Genomic DNA, 20,444 nt, shown 5'->3' with positions numbered 1-20,444 from the left:
CCTCAGCTATCTTAGTTGTTGCATAAACTTCAAGTCTAAATGGCATTAATGAAGCCTATGGATAGAGTAGAATACAATAACTTTATTGTGCCAAGGATGTAAGTCCTATATACACATGTACTGTAGTTATTACCACGCATGAGATTCCCACATTGTAGCCTGTACATTGAATATATTCACTGATGTACACTTCCTTGGCGGTTCAGGAATGAATCTCTGAGACTTCTTTTTCAGCCATATCATACTCCATTATTTAAATGATGCTGTGTCTGCATGTATGTATTACAATTATACACTTCAACAGTGTTTACTACCCCAGCTCCTGGGACATCAATGATTACACATTGTAACTATGCAATAGACTAGAAACATGAATGATTTGTAATTCATATATACAGAAAAAAACTATGCATATCTAACTCCCTTCATCTGCATTAATCTGAGGACAGAGGATAGTATTTCAATTAGATACTTAATTTCCACCATTGGAGAATGTGAAACGCTTTATTGAAAGAAGTTCATTATCCAGGTGTTATAAATACATAAAGGCATTATAATTATGATAATTGTAATATTATAAATACAATATAATGTGTGCATTATAAAACGAGGAAGAAAGACGAGGTGGGGAGAGAGGTGTAGAAGACAGAAAGGGAAAGAGGTAGGAACAGCGGCAGACAACATATGATTCATGAATTACAGTGCTACCCTAATATTCTCTCAGTTCATCACAATTGCGGTGTCTCCTAACCAGCCTTGGGCACCCAGTTGGTCCGAAGGTTATCTTAAGAGCGGGTGAACTGGCGATGACGGGACTGGCTTCGTCTCTCACATCAAAACATACCTGCAGATGAGAGAGCATGATTAAGCCTTGTTTAAAAAAATAATAATTCTAACACGGTCAGTAATCTTAAATCAGGAGGTGAAATGCAAAACGGACCTTGGATCATTAACTCTGGGACTCCGACCTCTCTGTCTGTATTTCAATGTAAAGCATCTCTTTAATAATACTTCCTGTTGACCCGACCAAGTGACATCTCACCTATGATCATGCTGTGCCCTCTGTGTCAGCCAGTTCAGATGCGGGAGGAATTCACCAAAACAACTGATATAACCTAGAGGGTTTAGGGAGAAGGGGGAGAGGGATGGAGTGAAGAAGAGACTGTTCTTTTGTGTGTGTGGTCTTACCTGGTGTCCACACTAAGTGGCTGCAGAGTATTTTATGCTGAAAAACAGACACATGAGGACAAACAATAGAAGATAATATCAATATAAGATACTGTATGTGACGCAGACACCTATCAGAGGGTACCTGAAGCGTTTAAATATAGAGGGTTATGTGTCTCACCACTTGGTTATTGCAAGGCTAACCCTCAGGGAAATCATGACTTGGCAGCAACAGATAGTCCAGTGAAAATGGCTGTGTTTATCTGAAAATTAGCAGCTGACATCTTAAGGTTTTTTTTATTAATGTGAGAGAGGTTCCATGTATGTGAGACAGGTTCCATGTACAACAAGACAGGCAGAGATTGAGAAAAAGAACACAGAACAGTTTAATTAGCTCTGGTTATAGACACTTTTGCCAGCGATAAAGCTTCCACGGCCTGTTCCTCGGACAGTGAACATCTGGCAATATCTACATTTTCGACCCCTAGGTCCGCTTGCTCTCTGAAAGTAAAGAAAACAGCTTATTTTTAATAGACATGAAAACAATAACGGAGAAATGACCGTTCAATCTAAAGCAGCAGATGTCGTTTTTAGGATACGCCAATACAGCCCAGTGCTGCTTACCTGAGATGCCGTCTTCGTAGGTGTCCGCTTTGACTTCCTTTGTGTCGGAAAAAAAGTTGCTTTCAGAACAATTATTTTTGTTTGAAAATAAATCAAATGTACCTCCATAGCATATAACAATTTGCCTGTGAATAACCACACATTTATACAAACGTGCTGCTGTATGCAGAATTCTTGACGCACAACCAAAGTTGCTGCCATACCCTGCCAGCACGCCCACGAGCGAGCCACTCAGAAGCAGAATGATGACCCGTGGAAGAGGGAAAGGAATGAGATTTGTTGCAAGTTGGGAAGGAGGGCTAATAGCTGAACAATAGACTATTCAACCTTTACTAAAGAATAGTCTAATAGCCGAGCTAGGTGTGAAAAAACCCCTCCTATCACAGACCAGATTTGCCCTAACGACCAAGGGGTAGCTTGCTACTTAATGTAACAAAGTAATGACTTTTCAAATAAATTACGTTACAAGTTATGTGGACAATAGAACGAGTCAAAATTCATCCAAGACTGAAAAACGGCTTAAGAACGTTGGCTAAACTGGAACACTAGTGCGAGCCCATAGCAAATGAATGGAATCGAACGTTCGCGGAGCCTGTTTTGACTGGTGTGATGGTTAAAATTCCATTAAAAATGTATCTCTTTTCATTTTACCACTACAATCTGTTCGTCGGACGAAACTGGAGAAAACTACTTGTGTAGAAAGTAAACATCTGCACCTCGATGGTGTCAACTGTGCATATGTCTGCGTAATGAAAAAGTAGGGGAAAAATAAAAACGATCGATGACCAACGAGCTCGCTGCCCAGACTTACATAATTACAAAGAGGAGATTCTCCTGTGAACCACTTCAAGGTCTCAGAGCGAGTTATGTCACCGATTGAAACGCTATTAGCGAGCACCCCGCTAACTAGCTAGCCATTTCACACTGGTTACACCCGACTTGAAAAAAGTCCAAATATACACATTGCAAGATAGTTGGCGAAATAGACAGACATGCCTATATTTCCCCCATAGGAAACAATGGGAAGACCGCAGAATTCCAATATTTTTTTTGTTGTTTACATTTTGTTGTTTACATTTTAACTATAATACAATGTGAGCAGGTCTCATTACCAACAATAGCGAAGCAGGCATTGTGACGTTGAACAATAAGCTGGGAATAGAACGTTTGGAAGTCGAGTTGGTGCCACGGTGCTCAATAGAACTAATAGGAGCTGGCAGGGTGAAAAATGCACTAAAATAAGTCCTGTTTTTACGAGATTACTTCAAAACGACTGCAAGCAGCTGGGAAATATTATGAAACTGGGCTCCACGGCGGATGCAATGAACTAGTTTTTATCAGAAAAGAACGTTGTTAAAATTTTTATGTGTCCAGCCTACTATCTACACGGATTTCAGAGCACTCTCGTCTGAGTGTACCAGAGCGCAGAATAATTACTTTACGAGCGCTCAAACGCCGTTGAATATGGCCGGTGTCAGTAAATGTTGGGGGAAAAAATGTCATTCAATTGTTTCCAGCAGCACATTTAAAGTCACCAACGCTCTGGTTAACACAAAAACTGCCTTACTAGCTCTGCTAGGGTGAGTAAAATGGTCAGAGTGGTGTCATTTGTGTCTGGAAGTAGCTAGCCAACGTTAGCTTGGGTACTTGACTGCCGTTGTAAGGCCAGAACTCTCAAATCAACCCTACTCCTCGACCCAAAACGGTCTGAATGGAAACACCATAATATTAATCAAATGAATGAAGCCAAATTTCTTAAAATCAATCCCATATACTACATTATTACAAATGCTTCTATCAAATGCTTCTCAAAGATGCCCTCTGGTGGTCAAATTAGCAATAACTTGCAGTAACAGAAGAAATGGCTGAGAATTAAATGACGCGCCACAGAATGCTGCAGCAGCAGTATGCTGCGGCCCTACAAACTGTGTGCCGCAGTATGACGCAAATTTTAAAGGAGGAACCACTGTAGGTTTGATGGTAGAGGCGGATTACCCACACGCCGTCGGATCCTTACAAGACACCCCGACCTACGTCCCCGATATCTCTCTCTCTCTTCTTCATCCGAATGAAGTAAATCCTTTGCGTCCGACTCGTATAATTTTTTTTTTTTAAAGATCTTCGTAAAGTACGAGGTGAGTCATCTCTGTCCTGATATCCAGAAGCTCTTTTCGGTCATAAGAGACGGTGGCAGAAACATTATGTATAAAATAAGTTACAAATAACACAGGAAAAAAACACACACAATAGCACAATTGGTTAGGAGCCCGTAAAAAAAAGGCAGGCATCTCCACCGGCGCTATTGTATCATCTCAGCTTCCTCTCTTGTGATTCCTCAGAGGGGGAAGGGTGATAATCAGTGTCAGACACAGAACAGACACACAGATCAGTTTTCGAAGAGGGCCAGCTTTTAAGATCATAACATATGTGGCCCTACAAACAGGAAGCATGCTACAGATGTAGGATGTTAATTTCATCATCCTGTCGCAGGAGAATGTTCCTGCAATGCGTTTGATGTTTAAAAAGTCTTTGGAAGTTTGTAATTTCCACTTTGAAATATCAGACTTGGTTTTCCCTTACGAAAAATGTATCGACCCCTACAAAAATGTCCATAATTATAATCCACATAACAATTTTTTTGTTAATCCACACAGCAAACTGGCTCAAATTAAGATCTTACATCTGTGTAATAGCCTATTGCTCAATCACACAAGGGATCTTTTCTGAGATGTGGAAAACAAGCTATTCTTGACAAGGCCCATCTGATTTATAGATGCTGATTGAATTAGAGCAAGCATCTTGGAAATACATCTGAAATTCAATGCTGGAAATGCTGGTCGACACATTGTCTTTCCATTTGATTCGAGAGGGTACAACGTTAGCATCTGGCAAGTTTCAGAAAATGGGTGGCATGTCATTGTTTCAATCACGCTGATCCTCAGAGTTCAGAAATAGCAGTACTGGTCTTGAGGTTGAGTTACATTCTGCACCATGCCTTAAGTCTGCATGTTAGTGTAGGGGAGCAGTGGAATGGGAAGAAAGCCATGCTGGGGGTGTAGTTGTTAAGATGTCTAGTTTGGAGTCAGTCAGCCACCAGGGGGCGATGGCCTCAGAAGGGCTCACTCTTTCACGCACAACCATCCAGTCTCACACTAGTGTCAGAGCAGATCTGCAGGCCTCTCTGGACCCAGTTTGTGCTGACCTCTCTCTATGTATCACTGCTCTGTGAAATATTAATCTTCACACCAGGCACCCACTCAATAGGCTCAAATGATGGAGTATCGGGACAGTTAATTTTTTAGTATGCACCAATATGGAAGATTTAGCTGGGCCACACAACGATATGCTTGTGGTGAAGACAGATGGTTTTCTGGTCCAGCGCACTAAAATACTGTTATTGGTTACAGTGGGAGTGAGTAATAAGAATGTCTCTGTGTAGCTCATGGTGGAGACAAGATTCATAGACAAAGCTTAGGGTTTTAATCAAATCCACGCACACTTTGTTAACCCACTAATGAAATGCAGACTTTCATTGTTTGATGATTACTCTCTGGCTGGCAATCACTAGCTCTGCAAGACATCAATACAAAATGTAACAGATATATTTATTTGAGCAATTAAATGGCTCTGCATCCATGTGGCAAGGCAATGTAGTCTGCTTCGTTTTGAGAAGTATTTTTCTCTCTCTGACTTTCTCCCTCTTGTTTAGCAAAAGGGAACGCCAGTATTGCACTTCACACCGACATGTTGTTTTTCTCTTGGACTGACACCATTCTGTGTGTTTCCCTTTGGCAGCCACCTGTTGCCTCCTCCTCCCAGCCCATGGCTCCGCCCAGCCCCAGCACCAACAGCAGCACCAACAACAGCAGTAGCTCCAGCACTGCAGGTTGGGAGCAACTCAGTAAAACCAACCTGTACATCCGAGGCCTTGCCCCAGCCACCACCGACCATGATCTGGTCAAGCTTTGCCAGCCGTGAGTACACTTCCTTCATCTTATGATTACATCTATTGACTGGTTATTGACTTGTTGGCTGCTGTCATCAACACCATGACTGTGGTAGAGAGATTCAAAGCAGCAGTTACTTATTTGACCTGAGTTGGAGATAATAACAGCCTGTTCAAACCAAATCGAATTGTATTTGTCACATGCGCCAAATACCACAAGTGAAATGCTTACTTACAAGTGAAATGCTTACTTACAAGCCCATAACCAACAATGCAGTTTTATGAAAAATACATGTTAAGTAAAAAATAGATAAGAAAAAATAAGAAATAAAAGTAACAAATAATTAAAGAGCAGCAACAAAATAACAACAGTGAGGCAACACACAGGGGGTACCGGTACAGAGTCAATGCACAGGGTCACCGGTCAGTCAAGGCAAATAAGGTAATATGTACATAGGTAGACCCAAAGTGACTATGCACAGACAATAAACAGAGAATATCATCAGTGCAAAAGAGAGGGGGGGGGGGGCAATGCAAATAGTCCAGGTAGCCATTTGATTAGCTATTCAGGAGTCTTATGGCTTGGGGTAGAAGCTGTTCAGAAGTCTTTTCGTCCTAGACTTGGCACTCCAGTACTGCTTGCTGTGCAGTAGCAGAGAGAGCAGTCTATGACTAGGGTGGCTGGACTATTTGACCATTTTTAGGGTCTCCCTCTGACACCACTTGGTATAGAGGGGAACAGGGGATACCTATTCAGTTGTAGAACTGAATACCTTCAAATTAAATGTGTCTTTCTCTGAATCAGAGAGGTGCGCGGGGCTGCCTTAGTCAACATCCACGGCGCCCGGGGAACAGTGGGTTAACTGCCTTACTCAGAACAACACATTTTTACCTTGTCAGCTTGAGGATTCGATCCAGCAACCTTTCGGTTACTGGCCCAATGCTCTAATCACTAGGCTACCTGCCAAGATCCTGGATGGCAGGAAGCTTGGCCCCAGTGATGTACTGGGCTGTACCCACTACCCTCTGTAGTGATGCAACCATGCTCTCGATGGTGCAGCTGTAGAACGTTTAGAGGATCTGAGGACCCATGCCAAATATTTTCAGTCTCCTGAGGGGGAATAGGTTTTGTTGTACCCTCTTGTCTTGGTGTGCTTGGACCATGATAGTTTGTTGGTGATGTGGACACCAAGGAACTTGAAGCTCTCAACCTGCTCCACTACAGCCCCGTCGATGATCTCCTTTGTCTTGATCACGTTGAGGGAGAGGTTGTTGTCCTGGCACCACACTGTCATGTCTCTGACCTCCTCCCAGCTGCCCACTGCACTGAGGCTAGGTAACACGGTCACCACTGATAAATCCATGATTATCGAAAACTTCAATAAGCATTTCTCAACGGCTGGCCATGCCTTCCGCCTGGCTACTTCAACCTCGGCCAACAGCTCCGCCCCCCCCGCAGCTCCTCGCCCAAGCCTCTCCAGGTTCTCCTTTACCCAAATCCAGATAGCAGATGTTCTGAAAGAGCTGCAAAACCTGGACCCGTACAAATCAGCTGGGCTTGACAATCTGGACCCTCTATTTCTGAAACTATCTGCCACCATTGTCGCAACCCCTATTACCAGCCTGTTCAACCTCTCTTTCATCTCGTCTGAGATCCCCAAGGATTGGAAAGCTGCCGCAGTCATCCCCCTCTTCAAAGGGGGAGACACCCTGGACCCAAACTGTTACAGACCTATATCCATCCTGCCCTGCCTATCTAAGGTCTTCGAAAGCCAAGTCAACAAACAGGTCACTGACCATCTCGAATCCCACCGTACCTTCTCCGCTGTGCAATCTGGTTTCCGAGCCGGTCATGGGTGCACCTCAGCCACACTCAAGGTACTAAACGACATCATAACCGCCATCGATAAAAGACAGTACTGTGCAGCCGTCTTCATCGACCTCGCCAAGGCTTTCGACTCTGTCAATCACCATATTCTTATCGGCAGACTCAGTAGCCTCGGTTTTTCGGATGACTGCCTTGCCTGGTTCACCAATTACTTTGCAGACAGAGTTCAGTGTGTCAAATCGGAGGGCATGCTGTCCGGTCCTCTGGCAGTCTCTATGGGGGTGCCACAGGGTTCAATTCTCGGGCCGACTCTTTTCTCTGTGTATATCAATGATGTTGCTCTTGCTGCGGGCGATTCCCTGATCCACCTCTACGCAGACGACACCATTCTATATACTTTCGGCCCGTCTTTGGACACTGTGCTATCTAACCTCCAAACAAGCTTCAATGCCATACAACACTCCTTCCGTGGCCTCCAACTGCTCTTAAACGCTAGTAAAACCAAATGCATGCTTTTCAACCGGTCGCTGCCTGCACCTGCATGCCCGACTAGCATCACCACCCTGGATGGTTCCGACCTAGAATATGTGGACGTCTATAAGTACCTAGGTGTCTGGCTAGACTGCAAACTCTCCTTCCAGACTCATATCAAACATCTCCAATCGAAAATCAAATCAAGAGTCGGCTTTCTATTCCGCAACAAAGCCTCCTTCACTCAAGCCGCCAAGCTTACCCTAGTAAAACTGACTATCCTACCGATCCTCGACTTCGGCGATGTCATCTACAAAATGGCTTCCAACACTCTACTCAGCAAACTGGATGCAGTCTATCACAGTGCCATCCGTTTTGTCACTAAAGCACCTTATACTACCCACCACTGCGACTTGTATGCTCTAGTCGGCTGGCCCTCGCTACATATTCGTCGCCAGACCCACTGGCTCCAGGTCATCTACAAGTCTATGCTAGGTAAAGCTCCGCCTTATCTCAGCTCACTGGTCACGATGGCAACACCCATCCGTAGCACGCGCTCCAGCAGGTGTATCTCACTGATCATCCCTAAAGCCAACACCTCATTTGGCCGCCTTTCGTTCCAGTACTCTGCTGCCTGTGACTGGAACGAATTGCAAAAATCGCTGAAGTTGGAGACTTTCATCTCCCTCACCAACTTCAAACATCAGCTATCTGAGCAGCTAACCGATCGCTGCAGCTGTACATAGTCTATTGGTAAATAGCCCACCCTTTTCACCTACCTCATCCCCGTACTGTTTTTATTTATTTACTTTTCTGCTCTTCTGCACACCAATATCTCTACCTGTACATGACCTTCTGATCTTTTATCACTCCAGTGTTAATCTGCAAAATTGTAATTATTTGCCTACCTCCTCATGCCTTTTGCACACATTGTATATAGACCCCCCCTTCGTTTTCTACTGTGTTATTGACTTGTTAATTGTTTACTCCATGTGTAACTCTTTGTTGTATGCTCACACTGCTATGCTTTATCTTGGCCAGGTCGCAGTTGCAAATGAGAACTTGTTCTCAACTAGCCTACCTGGTTAAATAAAGGTGAAATAAATAAAAAAAATAAAAATAAAATAAAATATAGGCTGTCTCATCGTTGTTGGTGATCAGGCCTACCACAGTTGTGTCATCAGCAAACTTAATGATGGTGTTGGAGTCATGCCTGGCCATGCAGTCATGAGTAAACAGGGAGTACAGGAAGGGACTGAATACGCACTCCTGAGGGGCCCCCGTTTTGAGGATCTGCGTGGCGGATGTGTTGTTACCTGCCCTTACCACCTGGGGGCGGCACGTCAGGAAGTCCAGGATCCAGTTGCAGAGGGAGGTGTTTAGTCCCAGGGTCCTTAGCTTAGTGATTCGCTTTGAGGGCACTATGGTGTTCAACGCAGAGCGGTAGTCAATGAATAGCATTCTCACATAGGTGTTCCTTTTATCCAGGTGGGAAAGGGCAGTATGGAGTGCAATAGAGATTGCATCATCTGTGGATCTGTTGGGGCGGTATGCAAATTGGAGTGGGTCTAAGGTATCTGGGATAATGGTGTTGATGTTGGCCATGACCAGCCTTTCAACGTACTTCATGGCTACAGACATGAGTGCTACGGGTCGGTAGTCATTTAGGCAGGTTACCTCAATGTCCTTTGGCACAGGGACTATGGTGGTCTGCTGTTGCTATTACAGAATGTTTGTTTGAGGGCATAGCAGGATTTCATATAAGTTTCCAGGTTAGAGACCCACTCCTTGAATCGGCAGCTCTACCCTTTAGTTCAGTGCGGATGTCACCTGTGAGGGGGGGGGTGTCATCGATGCACTTTTTGATGAAGCCAGTGACTGATGTGGTGTACTCCTCAATGTAATTCCGAAGTCATCATGATATGTCATTGTTTGTCAGACCTGTGCAAGCATAATTTCTTTGAATCTAATTCATACAAAGACACAAACACTGAGTGTACAGTGACCAGGTGAATCCAGGTAAAAGCGATGATCCCTTATAGATGTAATCTACTCTAATCAGTGTAGATGAAGGAGAGAAGACAGGTTAAATAAGTATTTTAAGCTTTGAGACAGTTGAGAAATGGATTGTGAATATATGCCTTTCAGAGGGTGAATGGGCAAGACAAAAGATTTAAGTGCCTTTGAACGGAGTATGGTAGTAGGTGCCAGGTGCACCGGTATGAGTGTGTCAAGAACTGCAACGCTTCTGGGTTTTTCACACTCAACAGTTTCCCATGGGTATCAAGAATGGTCCCCCACCCAAAGGGCATCCAGCCAACTTGACACAACTGTTGGAAGCATTGAAGTCAACATGGGCCAGCATCCCCGTGCAACGCTTTCGACACCTTGTAGAGTCCATGTCCCGATGAGGCTGTTCTGCAGTCAAAGGGGGGTGCAACTCAATATTAGGAAGGTGTTCCAAATGTTTTGTGCACTTTAACATTATGTTTGGTGTTGCATGGTCTCCCTGTGATGTCACAATGCTATATGAAGAACAAGACCTCAGTTACCAGTGGACCGTCTCAATGTGCATTTAATAGATACTAATAAGGTTAGATGACTCACTGTAGCTCAGTTGGTAGAGCATTGCACTTGCAACGCCAGGATAGTGGGTTTCGATTCCTGGGACCATCAGAATGTAAAATGTATATACGCATGACTGTAAGTGGCTTTGCTAAATGGTATATATTATTATTATTGTTATATTACTGCCGTTTTTTAAGTAGAGCCTAGCTGGGACAGATCACTGGACCAGATAGAGAGAGGGAGAGAGATAGCAGTGAGTGAAGGAGGGGGGATGGAGATATTTGAGTAGATGATGTCCAACACTGCAAGGGGAGAGCTGACAGGGGCATTACATCTGAATTTAAAATGAAAGATGATATTGGAAGACTACAAGGGCAAACCCAGAGAGCCTTAGCAGCTGACAGTATCTGAAGCGAGACAGTGGGGAGTTCATGTATGCAGAGGATAAAGGAGCCATCCCAGCCCGCTCTCATCCACAGCCCCATTGTGTTATTGTGTACCTATCTATGGAAAAGACCACCGAGGTGACTTTGAAATCTCATTTTCATCTCCCAGACCCCCCCCCCCCCCCCCCCCCCTCCACAATGTGATGTTGACTTTGCAGCACATTCAACCCCTCGATCTCCCAATCGGCTTGCATAGATCCTCTATCCTGCGTTTAGGAAGAGAGATACAGAGTGATAGCTGCTGTTTAGCAACCTACACCACACACAAGATTGTCTGGAACACTAGTAAACTATGTATACTTTTCCCCAAAAATGACTTAGAGGTGAATTGAATAATTGAAGAGTCCTGCACGGGTTCGTTTTTTGGAGCTGTACCCGGCCACATTAATTCCGAGCCCCACCCGATACCGGATATCAGGACAGATTCTTCTCCGCAACCGGACCCTCCCGCATATAATTATCCTGAGACCCGAGCTGTGACCCAGCCAAAATAATATACATTTATTTCATTGTTTGTATGACCCCAAAGTAGTTTATTTGGCTATTCCCTTTCCCTGCATTAATTAATTTGTATGCGTGTTTTTTTCAACATTTCGATAAAAGGAAAACGTATCATTAATTAAGAACAATATGTTCTTATTTTCACAATGCGAAGCGGCACATTGACAATTCAAATGGCTTAAAAATGGAGCCTTCTAATTAGCCTTCTTACCTAATGAAGGACTATAGCTGACATAACAAAACCTTTATGCATAGATCATCAAATAGTTTAATAAAAACGCCAATAAACAATTCCCAGATTCAAATAGGCTACAGGCTGCAAAAATAGCCTACATTTATTTAGTAGGCTATAGGCTACTCAAACTTTTACCAGTTTCACAGGTTTAAACTTTATATGGCCTGCATATGGTCTAAATGAACTGAAGCCTGAATGAATGTAATAATGAACTCTGGTTAGGCTACGTTAGCCATTTTCGCTTAAACTAGGCTAGCCAGGGAAAGTAAACTTGAGAACACAGTCGTGTGTGTGGGGGAGGGAACATCATCTCTGAATTTGATCAAATTAGGAATGTTTTAGCACCACACAACATGCTCCTGGGTAAAAAAATATATATATGTAAGATCTTGATTTAAAACGTTTCCGACCCGCAATATATTTGTTCTGGACCGCGAGCCGACCCGCGGGTTGAAAGAATTTTTAAAATTCCACCCGCCAGCTGATTTATTTTGTGGGTTACCTGCGGGGAACCATGGGTATTTGACCCGATGCAGGTCTCTGTTGTATGTACAGTGAAAGGCAGTTAGATTCACACTGATAACGTCATGTATATAAGGGAGTGATATCCGGACCATCTCTAGCACTGTTGATGGTTTGTCATAGCGCAGCCGCTTTCTGTTGCCATTTTAAGATTTGGGATTAGAGCTCTCTTTAGAGATTCCGGGTCAACAGCTCTTGCTCTTTTACCCTGTGTTGTAAGTAGCTTAATCCTTCCCCCGACTGAAATGTTCTTAGCGTATAAACTCACCCTAATCAATGTTATATCAATGCTGATTTTCAGTGACTAGTAGCCTAAATAGTGGCAACAGTTCAGCCACGCTCTCCCAAAATAAACTCTTAAAACATTAGATGAAGAATGTTGTGTTCAACAACCAATCAGTGACCCCGCTTGAAATTGGAGTGCATATTAACATTGAGATTGCAGAGGCCATTCTGGTTGGTATGACCATGAATGGACACAAACAGGAGTTGGCTAATGCACAAACAGACTGGACCACCAGTCTACTCAGTCAGTAGGTCAGGGGTAATGCACCGTAGCTAGTTGTTTAGACAATCTAAAGAGGTTGGAATAGATCCCTGTGTTTTTCCAACTGATCCCATCTGAGCTGATCCACCACCCGATCCCAAAATATCCCCAAATAAAATCCTGAAATGTCTACTTAAAACCTTGAGGCATTAGTTGAGGATTCAAAAAGCACAAGGTAGAATCAGTTCTTGTTGATAGCAAAGTGATTCTTCATATCGCATAAACAACAAAAAAATTAACTTGCTACTCAGGAACACTTTACAGCCCTCAGTCAATACGAGGCCATAACTCAATCCTGCTATTTTCAGAGCAGACAGAACAGTATCCCTCAGTGCTATCCGCAGGAATCAATAAGCATGCAGTGAATAGTAATCAGAGCCCTTTTAGCCACTGTAATGGGATAAAGGCAGGGGGGGGGGGGGGGGGGGGCAGGTGGAATGGGAGTACATTGTTCTCCTAGCTGCTACTGCCACCACTTTCTCAGAGAAGACATTCTACCTGATTCAAGCAGCTCACCCTCATCTGTCTGACAGCACCAAGCAGCTCACCCTCATCTGTCTAACAGCACCAAGCAGCTCCAACACACTGTGATAGATGGTTAATGAAAGCTAATGGAAAAGGGGGGAGTCTAATGGCTAAGGTTGTCTTAGGAAGCTTTTTTTCCTGGAAGATGTGTTGTAGCATACACACACACACACACACACACACACACACACACACACACACACACACACACACACACACACACACATACACACACACAGAGACACCTTTGGCCGTTGTCTAAAGCCTTCCACATGTTTCTGTTTGGCTGGAGCCGAACAGTTTGTTCACATACTCCTTCAAGTGACAAAATGTGCATAATAAGGGAATATTTTCTCTTTGAATGACTACAAACACTTTATTGAAGAATCTCCTCGCTACTGTTGACCAGTCACCGATGAATGGGCGTACACTTCGGTTACCGACTTCTCCTTGACTCGATTAAAAAATGTCTTGTGCACGAACAGCCGGAAAAAATCAAACTAAAACGTCACAAAATGTTGCCATAATACATTGAATTTTGTAAAGTATTCAGATCCCTTGACATTTTCCAAATTTTGTTACATTACAGCCCAATTTTAAAATGGATTAAATAGTTTTTTCCCCCTCATCAACCTACACACAACACCCCAAAATATTTTTTTTCTTTTTGCAAATGTACATTTTTGCAAATGTATAAAAAATAACCCCGGAAATATCACATTTACATAAGTATTCAGACCTTTTACTCAGTACTTTGTTGAAGGACCTTTGGCAGCGATTACAGCCTCAAGTTTTCTTGGGTATGACGCTACAAGCTTGGCACACCTGTATTTGGGGAGTTTCTCCCATTCTTCTCTGCTGAGAAGAATGGGAGAAATTCTTCTCTGCTTGAGAGGATCTTGATGGGGAGCGTCGCTGCCCAGCTATTTTCAGGTCTCTCCAGAGATATTCAATTGGGTTCAAGTCTGGGCTCTGGCTGGGCCACTGAAGGACATTCAGTGACTTGTCCCGAAGACATTCCTGCGTTGTCTTGGCTGTGTACTTAGAGTCATTGTCTCGTTGGAAGGTGAACCTTCACCCCAGTCTGAGTTCCTGAGCGCTCTGGAGCAGGTTTTCATCTCTCTGATTCTCTCCAGTCTCCCAGTCCCTGCCGCTGAAAAACATCTCCACAGCATGATGCTGCCACCACCATGCTTCATCGTAGGGATGGTGCCAGGTTTCCTCCAGACGTGATGCTTGGCATTCAGGCCTGAGAGTCCTTAGGTGCCTTTTTGGCCAACTCCAAACTGGCTGTCATGTACCATTTACTGAGGAGTGGCTTCCGTCTGGCCACTCTACCATAAAGGACTGATTGGTGGAGTGCTGCAGAGATGGTTGTCCTTCTGGAAGGTTCTCCCGTCTCCACAGAGGAACTCTGCAGCTCTGTCAGAGTGACCATCGCGTTCTTGGTCACCTCCCAGACCATGACCCTTCTCCCCGATTGCTCAGTTTGGCCGGGCGGCCAGCTTTAGGAAGAATCTTGGTGGTTCCAAACTTCTTCCATTTAAGAATGATGGAGGCCATTGTGTTCTTTAGGACCTTCAATGCTGCATACATGTTTTGGTACACTTCCCCATATCTGTGCCTCGACACAATCCTGTCTCGGAGCTCTACGGACAATTCCTTCAACCTCATGGCTTGTTTTTTTGCTCTGACATGCACTGTCAACTGTGGGACCTTTATATCGACAGATGTGTGCCTTTCCAAATCAATTGAATTCACCACAGGTGGGTATCTCAAGGATGATCAATGGAATTAGGATGCACCTGAGGTCCATGTCTAGTCTCATAGGGTCTGAATACTTATGTAAATAAGGTATTTCTGTTTTTTTAGGTGTAATAGATTTGCAAAAAAATTCTAAAACCCTGTTTTTGCTTTGTCATTATGGGGTATTGTGTGTAGGTAGATGAGGACTTTTTTTTTTTTTAAATTCATTTTAGAATAAAGCTGTAACATAACAACATGTGGAAAAAGGGAAGGGGTCTGAATACTTTCCGAATGCACTGTATTTTCACAAACTGTTTTAGATGGGAAGCATCCCGGACACCTTTACCCTGAACTTCTGTACCAATGTCATACACATTCGATGCTGAGAGTTAGAGAGTTAAACTGTGTCCTCTCAGTCATCCAACGGTGGCCCAGATTGGGAAGCGGGTGTCGTAATCCTGTGCCTTTTTTAACCTCTTGCATTTAAGGTTTAGATTTTCGCGTCCCTTGATTGGTGAGCTGCTCTAGGGGGGGGGGGGGGGGTTTGCCGTTGACACTGTGGTGATTCCTGTAATTGATTTATTTGGAGTCAATTAGTGGAAACCCCTTCATCCTCGAGGCTCTTTACCCAGTGGAGCACGGAGTAAGGTCACGCCGGCCCGCGGAGACGAGCACAGCACACACAGACATGTGCTGCTGCTCGCAAAGTCAGGCTCTGTAATTGGATTTCAAATATCATGGAGATTTATTTGGTTATATTAAGCCACTGCTGATCTGCGATCATTAATGGCAAAGGCACTATAGGTGACCTTTTCCTCTGCGACAATCATAACACCATGACACACAACCAGATCTGTCACAATCGGTTATATCTATGACTCACGGTCGGGACGGAGGCCTCATTTTCATAAAGCCACCACCTGCCCGCCTCCCAGCTCAGGTCAAAGCTCACACTTCCTCCTCCGTCTAGAGAGCCAATCCCCTCATCGACCATTTGTCTGCCGCGCTGATTACTACAAGGGAGGCTCATTTACTACTACGGCCTGGCATCTGTGCGTTGTTATTGGTTGCATTCGTCATTGTACAGAGAGAAAGTTGCGAAATATGTCGCAGTTGCGTTCTTTGTACTGATTTGCTATTCATTTTGAATAGAGTGCGCTAGATTAGCGCTGAAAGGAAATGCAGTGCAGCCAGTGTTTAGGGGTCACCGCTGAGTTCATTTGTCAGAGCTGGCAGCAGCAGCAACACAGTGCACAAAATAACTGTTATAAAGCACAGGATGTGTCTATGGAATGCTACTCAGTCCCCCTGTGCCTGCATTGTCAAGAAATCGTAAATATACAGTGTGTATAATGCATATTTTATTCAAGTTTATTCCTAAATGTTTTCTGATTCTCGGTACGTCTTTTTCACGAGTCAGACATCCTTATGCCTATGTAGGATAGGTAACCCTCCATGATTCTGTCGTTTGGTAAAAATCACGGCAACCTTTGCTCCAGCGCCGCAGAGATTCTCAAATCCACATGGAAACAAACGGCTTCCTGTTTCTCATGCTTTTTTTTGGTGATGTCATACATTCTTGTGCAAGCCTCACTCTTTTTCTCTTTTATAACAGGCTGCCTCTGTCGGGGACATAACGCAACACAACTAAAAATACTTCTCTCTTCCTCTCTTAGGTATGGCAAAATTGTATCAACAAAGGCCATCCTGGACAAGACGACAAACAAATGTAAAGGTGTGTATGGCTTCCTATGTTTTTACGAAGACTTTCAGTAAGTCGGGACGTGGTTGATTCTGCTAACAGATTTTTTATTATTATTTTTGCACACAACTCAAGAAGTCATGCTCATAACAACCCCTATGCTTAAAGCAATAAAAACTCATCACATGCGTCTTCATTGAGAGGATACTGTACGTAGGTATCGCAATGACTCATTGTAAAGCAGGAGATCAGTGTTAAGGCTTTGGAGCTTTGACTTAGACTTCCAGTTTGTGATATGATGACACAAAGGATTTTCCCCATAATCCTCCTAATGCTATTGTACTAAAGACAAAGGCCATGCTAAGGAATGAATGAAGATTCTTGCTTAAGGCCTTCTTGACTCACGCAGTGGGTTTGGCACCCCAATAGTGTCACAGTGTACTGGCTCTGCCTTGTTGAAGTCATTCAGTCATCCAACAGCTATGTGGCTCACAGGGGCTGGTCTAATCAGGAAACAGACAGACAGGCTGGCAAAAGGCTGCCACTACTTCATGTTATTTTAGTCCCTTTACTGATTGGCTGTCTGTCACTGTGCAGCGCGCTATGGGGGGGATCACAAGAGGAAGTGACAGCTCATGCCCCTCCCTCTGGAGAGTGACAAACAGTCTTGGCTCTGGCTGCAGCCCTGGGCCCAACACCCTGTTCTGACTAGTGAGAAGCGCAATGACACTGAAGCCCAGCCCAGCCAGCACGCACCACAGATGGGCTAGGAAATAAGCTTGGTCACTGTCCTGCTGGGGATTATTATACCCTTATTAATCACAGGTGGCGACTGAGAAACATCCTTTCATCTTGCATGACGATTTTTTCTTGAACTCACGGCTTGCTTGAAGAAAGGTACCTGAGAAACTCCCCAAAATCCCAACTTGGAAAGTCAAATGAACATTTGCCATTCATAAAAACAAACATCAGGATGTTCCGATTCAGCATATACTTGGTTTGTGCTGTTTATCACCAAGATCAAACTAGAATCTGTAATTAGATTCCGCATTGAGCAGAGAGTTTGCTGTGGACCTGTGAGCTTGTTTGATGGTCAAATATAGCAGAGCAGAGGGCAGGGAGGGACTGCAGGTCTGACTCTGGCCTGCATGTAGCCCCAGGGGGACTAACCTGAACTAACCTGAGCCCTAACCTGAACTAACCTGAGCCCTGGGCGTCATCACTGCAATCTGCAGCTTCAGCACCGTTCTCTGCTCCCCTTGGCCGACTACACTACCTCACCACCAGTCACTGACTGACCACCATGGGCCACAGAGAGCTGGGGTTCAACCACAGAACATGGTGGCCTCTGGCTTGGCCTCACTGTGGTGGCTGTCAATCACATCCTGTCACTTTCTGCTTGCTGTAGACGTCAATGTTGACCTGAGATTTAGAGTGCCAACCAAATGGCACACTATTCTCTGTATTTTACGAAGCATGGAGGAGGAGGTGTGATGCTCTGGGGGTGCTTTGCTGGTGACACTGTCAGGGATTTATTTAGAATTCAAGCATACTTAACCAGCTTGGCTACCGTAGCATTCTGCAGCGATAACCATCTGGTTTGCGCTTAGTGGGACTATCATTAGTTTGGGCTCCCGTGTGGCGCAGTGGTCTAAGGCACTGCATCTCAGTGCTAGAGGCTTCACTACAGACCCTGGTTCGATCTCTGGTTCGATCCCGGGCTGTATCACAACCGGCCGTGATTGGGAGTCCCATAGGGCGACGCACAGTTGGCCCAGCTTCGTCCGGGTTAGGGGAGGGTTTGGACAGGGTAGGCCGTCATTGTAAATAAGATTTTTTTCTTAACTGGCTTGCCTAGTTAAATAAGGGTTAAATAAAATACAAACAAATACAGAAGATAGCCATATTTGGTAAAAGATCAAGTCCATATTATGGCAAGAACAGCGCAAATAAGCAAAGAGAAACGACAGTCCATCATTATTTTAAGGCATGAAGGTCAATCAATTCGGAAAGTTTCTTCAATTGCAGTCGCAAAAACCATCCAGCGCTATGATGAAACTGGCTCTCATGAGGAGACCCAGAGTTACCTCTGCTGCAGAGGATAAGTTTGTTAGAGTTACCAGCCTCAGAAATTGCAGCCCTAATAAATGATTCACAGAGTTCACGTAACAGACATCTCAACATCAACTGTTCAGAGGAGACTGCGTGAATCAGGCCTTCATGGTTGAATTGCTGCAAAGAAACCACTACTGAAGGACACCAATAAGAAGAAGAGACATGCTTGGCCCAAGAAACATGAGCAATGGACATTAGACAGGTGGAAATCTGTACTTTGGTCTGATGAGTCCAAATTTGAGATTTTTGGTTCCAACCGGCGTGTCTTTGTGAGATGCAGAGTAGGTGTACGGATGATCTCCGCATGTGTGGTTCCCACCGTGAAGCATGGAGGAGGAGGTGTGATGCTGTGGGGGTGCTTTGCTGGTGACACTGTCTGTGATTCATTTAGAATTCAAGGCACACTTAACCAGCATGGCTACCACAGCATTCTGCAGCGATAGGCAATTCCATCTGGTTTGCCCTTAGTGGGACTATAATTTCTTTTTCAACAGGACAATGACCCAACACACCTCCAGGCTGTGTAAGAGCTATTTGACCAAGAAGGAGAGTGATGGAGTGCTGCATCAGATGACCTGCCTCCACAATCACCTAACCTCAACCCAATTGAGATGGTTGGACTGGTTGGACTGCAGAGTGAATGAAAAGCAGCAAAAAAGTGCTCAGCATATGTGGGAACTCCTTCAACACTGTTGGAAAAGCATTCCAAGTGAAGCTGGTTGAGAGAATGCCAAGAGTGTGCAAAGCTGTCATCAAGACAAAGGGTGGCTACTTTGAAGAATGTAAAAAAAAAAATCTTTGTTTAACACTTTTTGGTTACTACATGATCCCATATGTATTATTTAATCGTTTTGATGTCTTCACTATTATTTGACAATGTAGAAAATAGTAAAATAAAGAAAAACCCTTGAATGAGTAGGTGTGTCCAAACCTTTGACTGGTACTGTATATATAAATATGTAAAAATGTAGTGAAGTACTTTTGACCAGGGTCCGTAATTGTTTAATTGCATTGCTAACAGAAGATAGTAATGATAAAGCTGAATGATGCATTACGTAGCATGATTGTGCCATGCTGTCTTTCCAGGTAGGCTGTGTAACGCATATAGTGAGAAGTGTCTTCAGTGGTATGGTGTTCTGTCCCTCAGGTTACGGCTTTGTGGACTTTGATAGCCCTGCTGCAGCTCAGAAAGCTGTCACTGCCCTGAAGACCAGCGGGGTCCAAGCCCAGATGGCTAAGGTGAGGGTATGCTTGCAGTCTATTCCTATTCTCACACACTAACGCCTGACAATACACAGTCTTCAATGGATTTTGGTAGTCCATTTACAGGCAGCTAACACCTGACCCACCCAGCATTACATAGATGAATATGTATCTCCCTGCCCGGGTTGCATGTGTACCTCTCAAGTTTGTCTGCAGCCCCCCTGTGACTCTGTGGTCATTGTGCAGTAACATGAGCCCATAGGTGTGTGTGTGTGTGTGCGCGTGTGCTAGCTTGCTT

At 44.2% G+C, this 20,444-nt stretch overlaps 1 protein-coding gene across 11 annotated transcripts in view; it reads left to right on the top strand.

The window, feature by feature from the left end:
• Window positions 1–20,444, top strand: part of LOC109866142 (RNA-binding motif, single-stranded-interacting protein 1) — a 47,244-nt gene that overhangs the window by 12,815 nt on the left and 13,985 nt on the right. For 6 of the 11 annotated variants that reach the window (XM_020454728.2, XM_020454703.2, XM_020454743.2 and 3 more), the window contains 3 exons: window positions 5,587–5,765; window positions 16,803–16,861; window positions 20,091–20,188. In XM_020454728.2, coding sequence (XP_020310317.1) covers window positions 5,587–5,765; window positions 16,803–16,861; window positions 20,091–20,188 — 336 coding nt within the window. The remainder of the gene's footprint in view (window positions 1–5,586; window positions 5,766–16,802; window positions 16,862–20,090; window positions 20,189–20,444) is intronic. The other 5 variants (XM_020454734.2, XM_020454711.2, XM_031794577.1 and 2 more) reach the window with 1 other exon arrangement.

Source organism: Oncorhynchus kisutch, linkage group LG2 (genome assembly GCF_002021735.2).
Source record: "Oncorhynchus kisutch isolate 150728-3 linkage group LG2, Okis_V2, whole genome shotgun sequence".
NCBI classification, from domain to species: Eukaryota; Metazoa; Chordata; class Actinopteri; order Salmoniformes; family Salmonidae; genus Oncorhynchus; species Oncorhynchus kisutch.
Note: the sequence above shows the minus strand (reverse complement) of the source record. Positions and strands in the feature narration are given on the sequence as shown.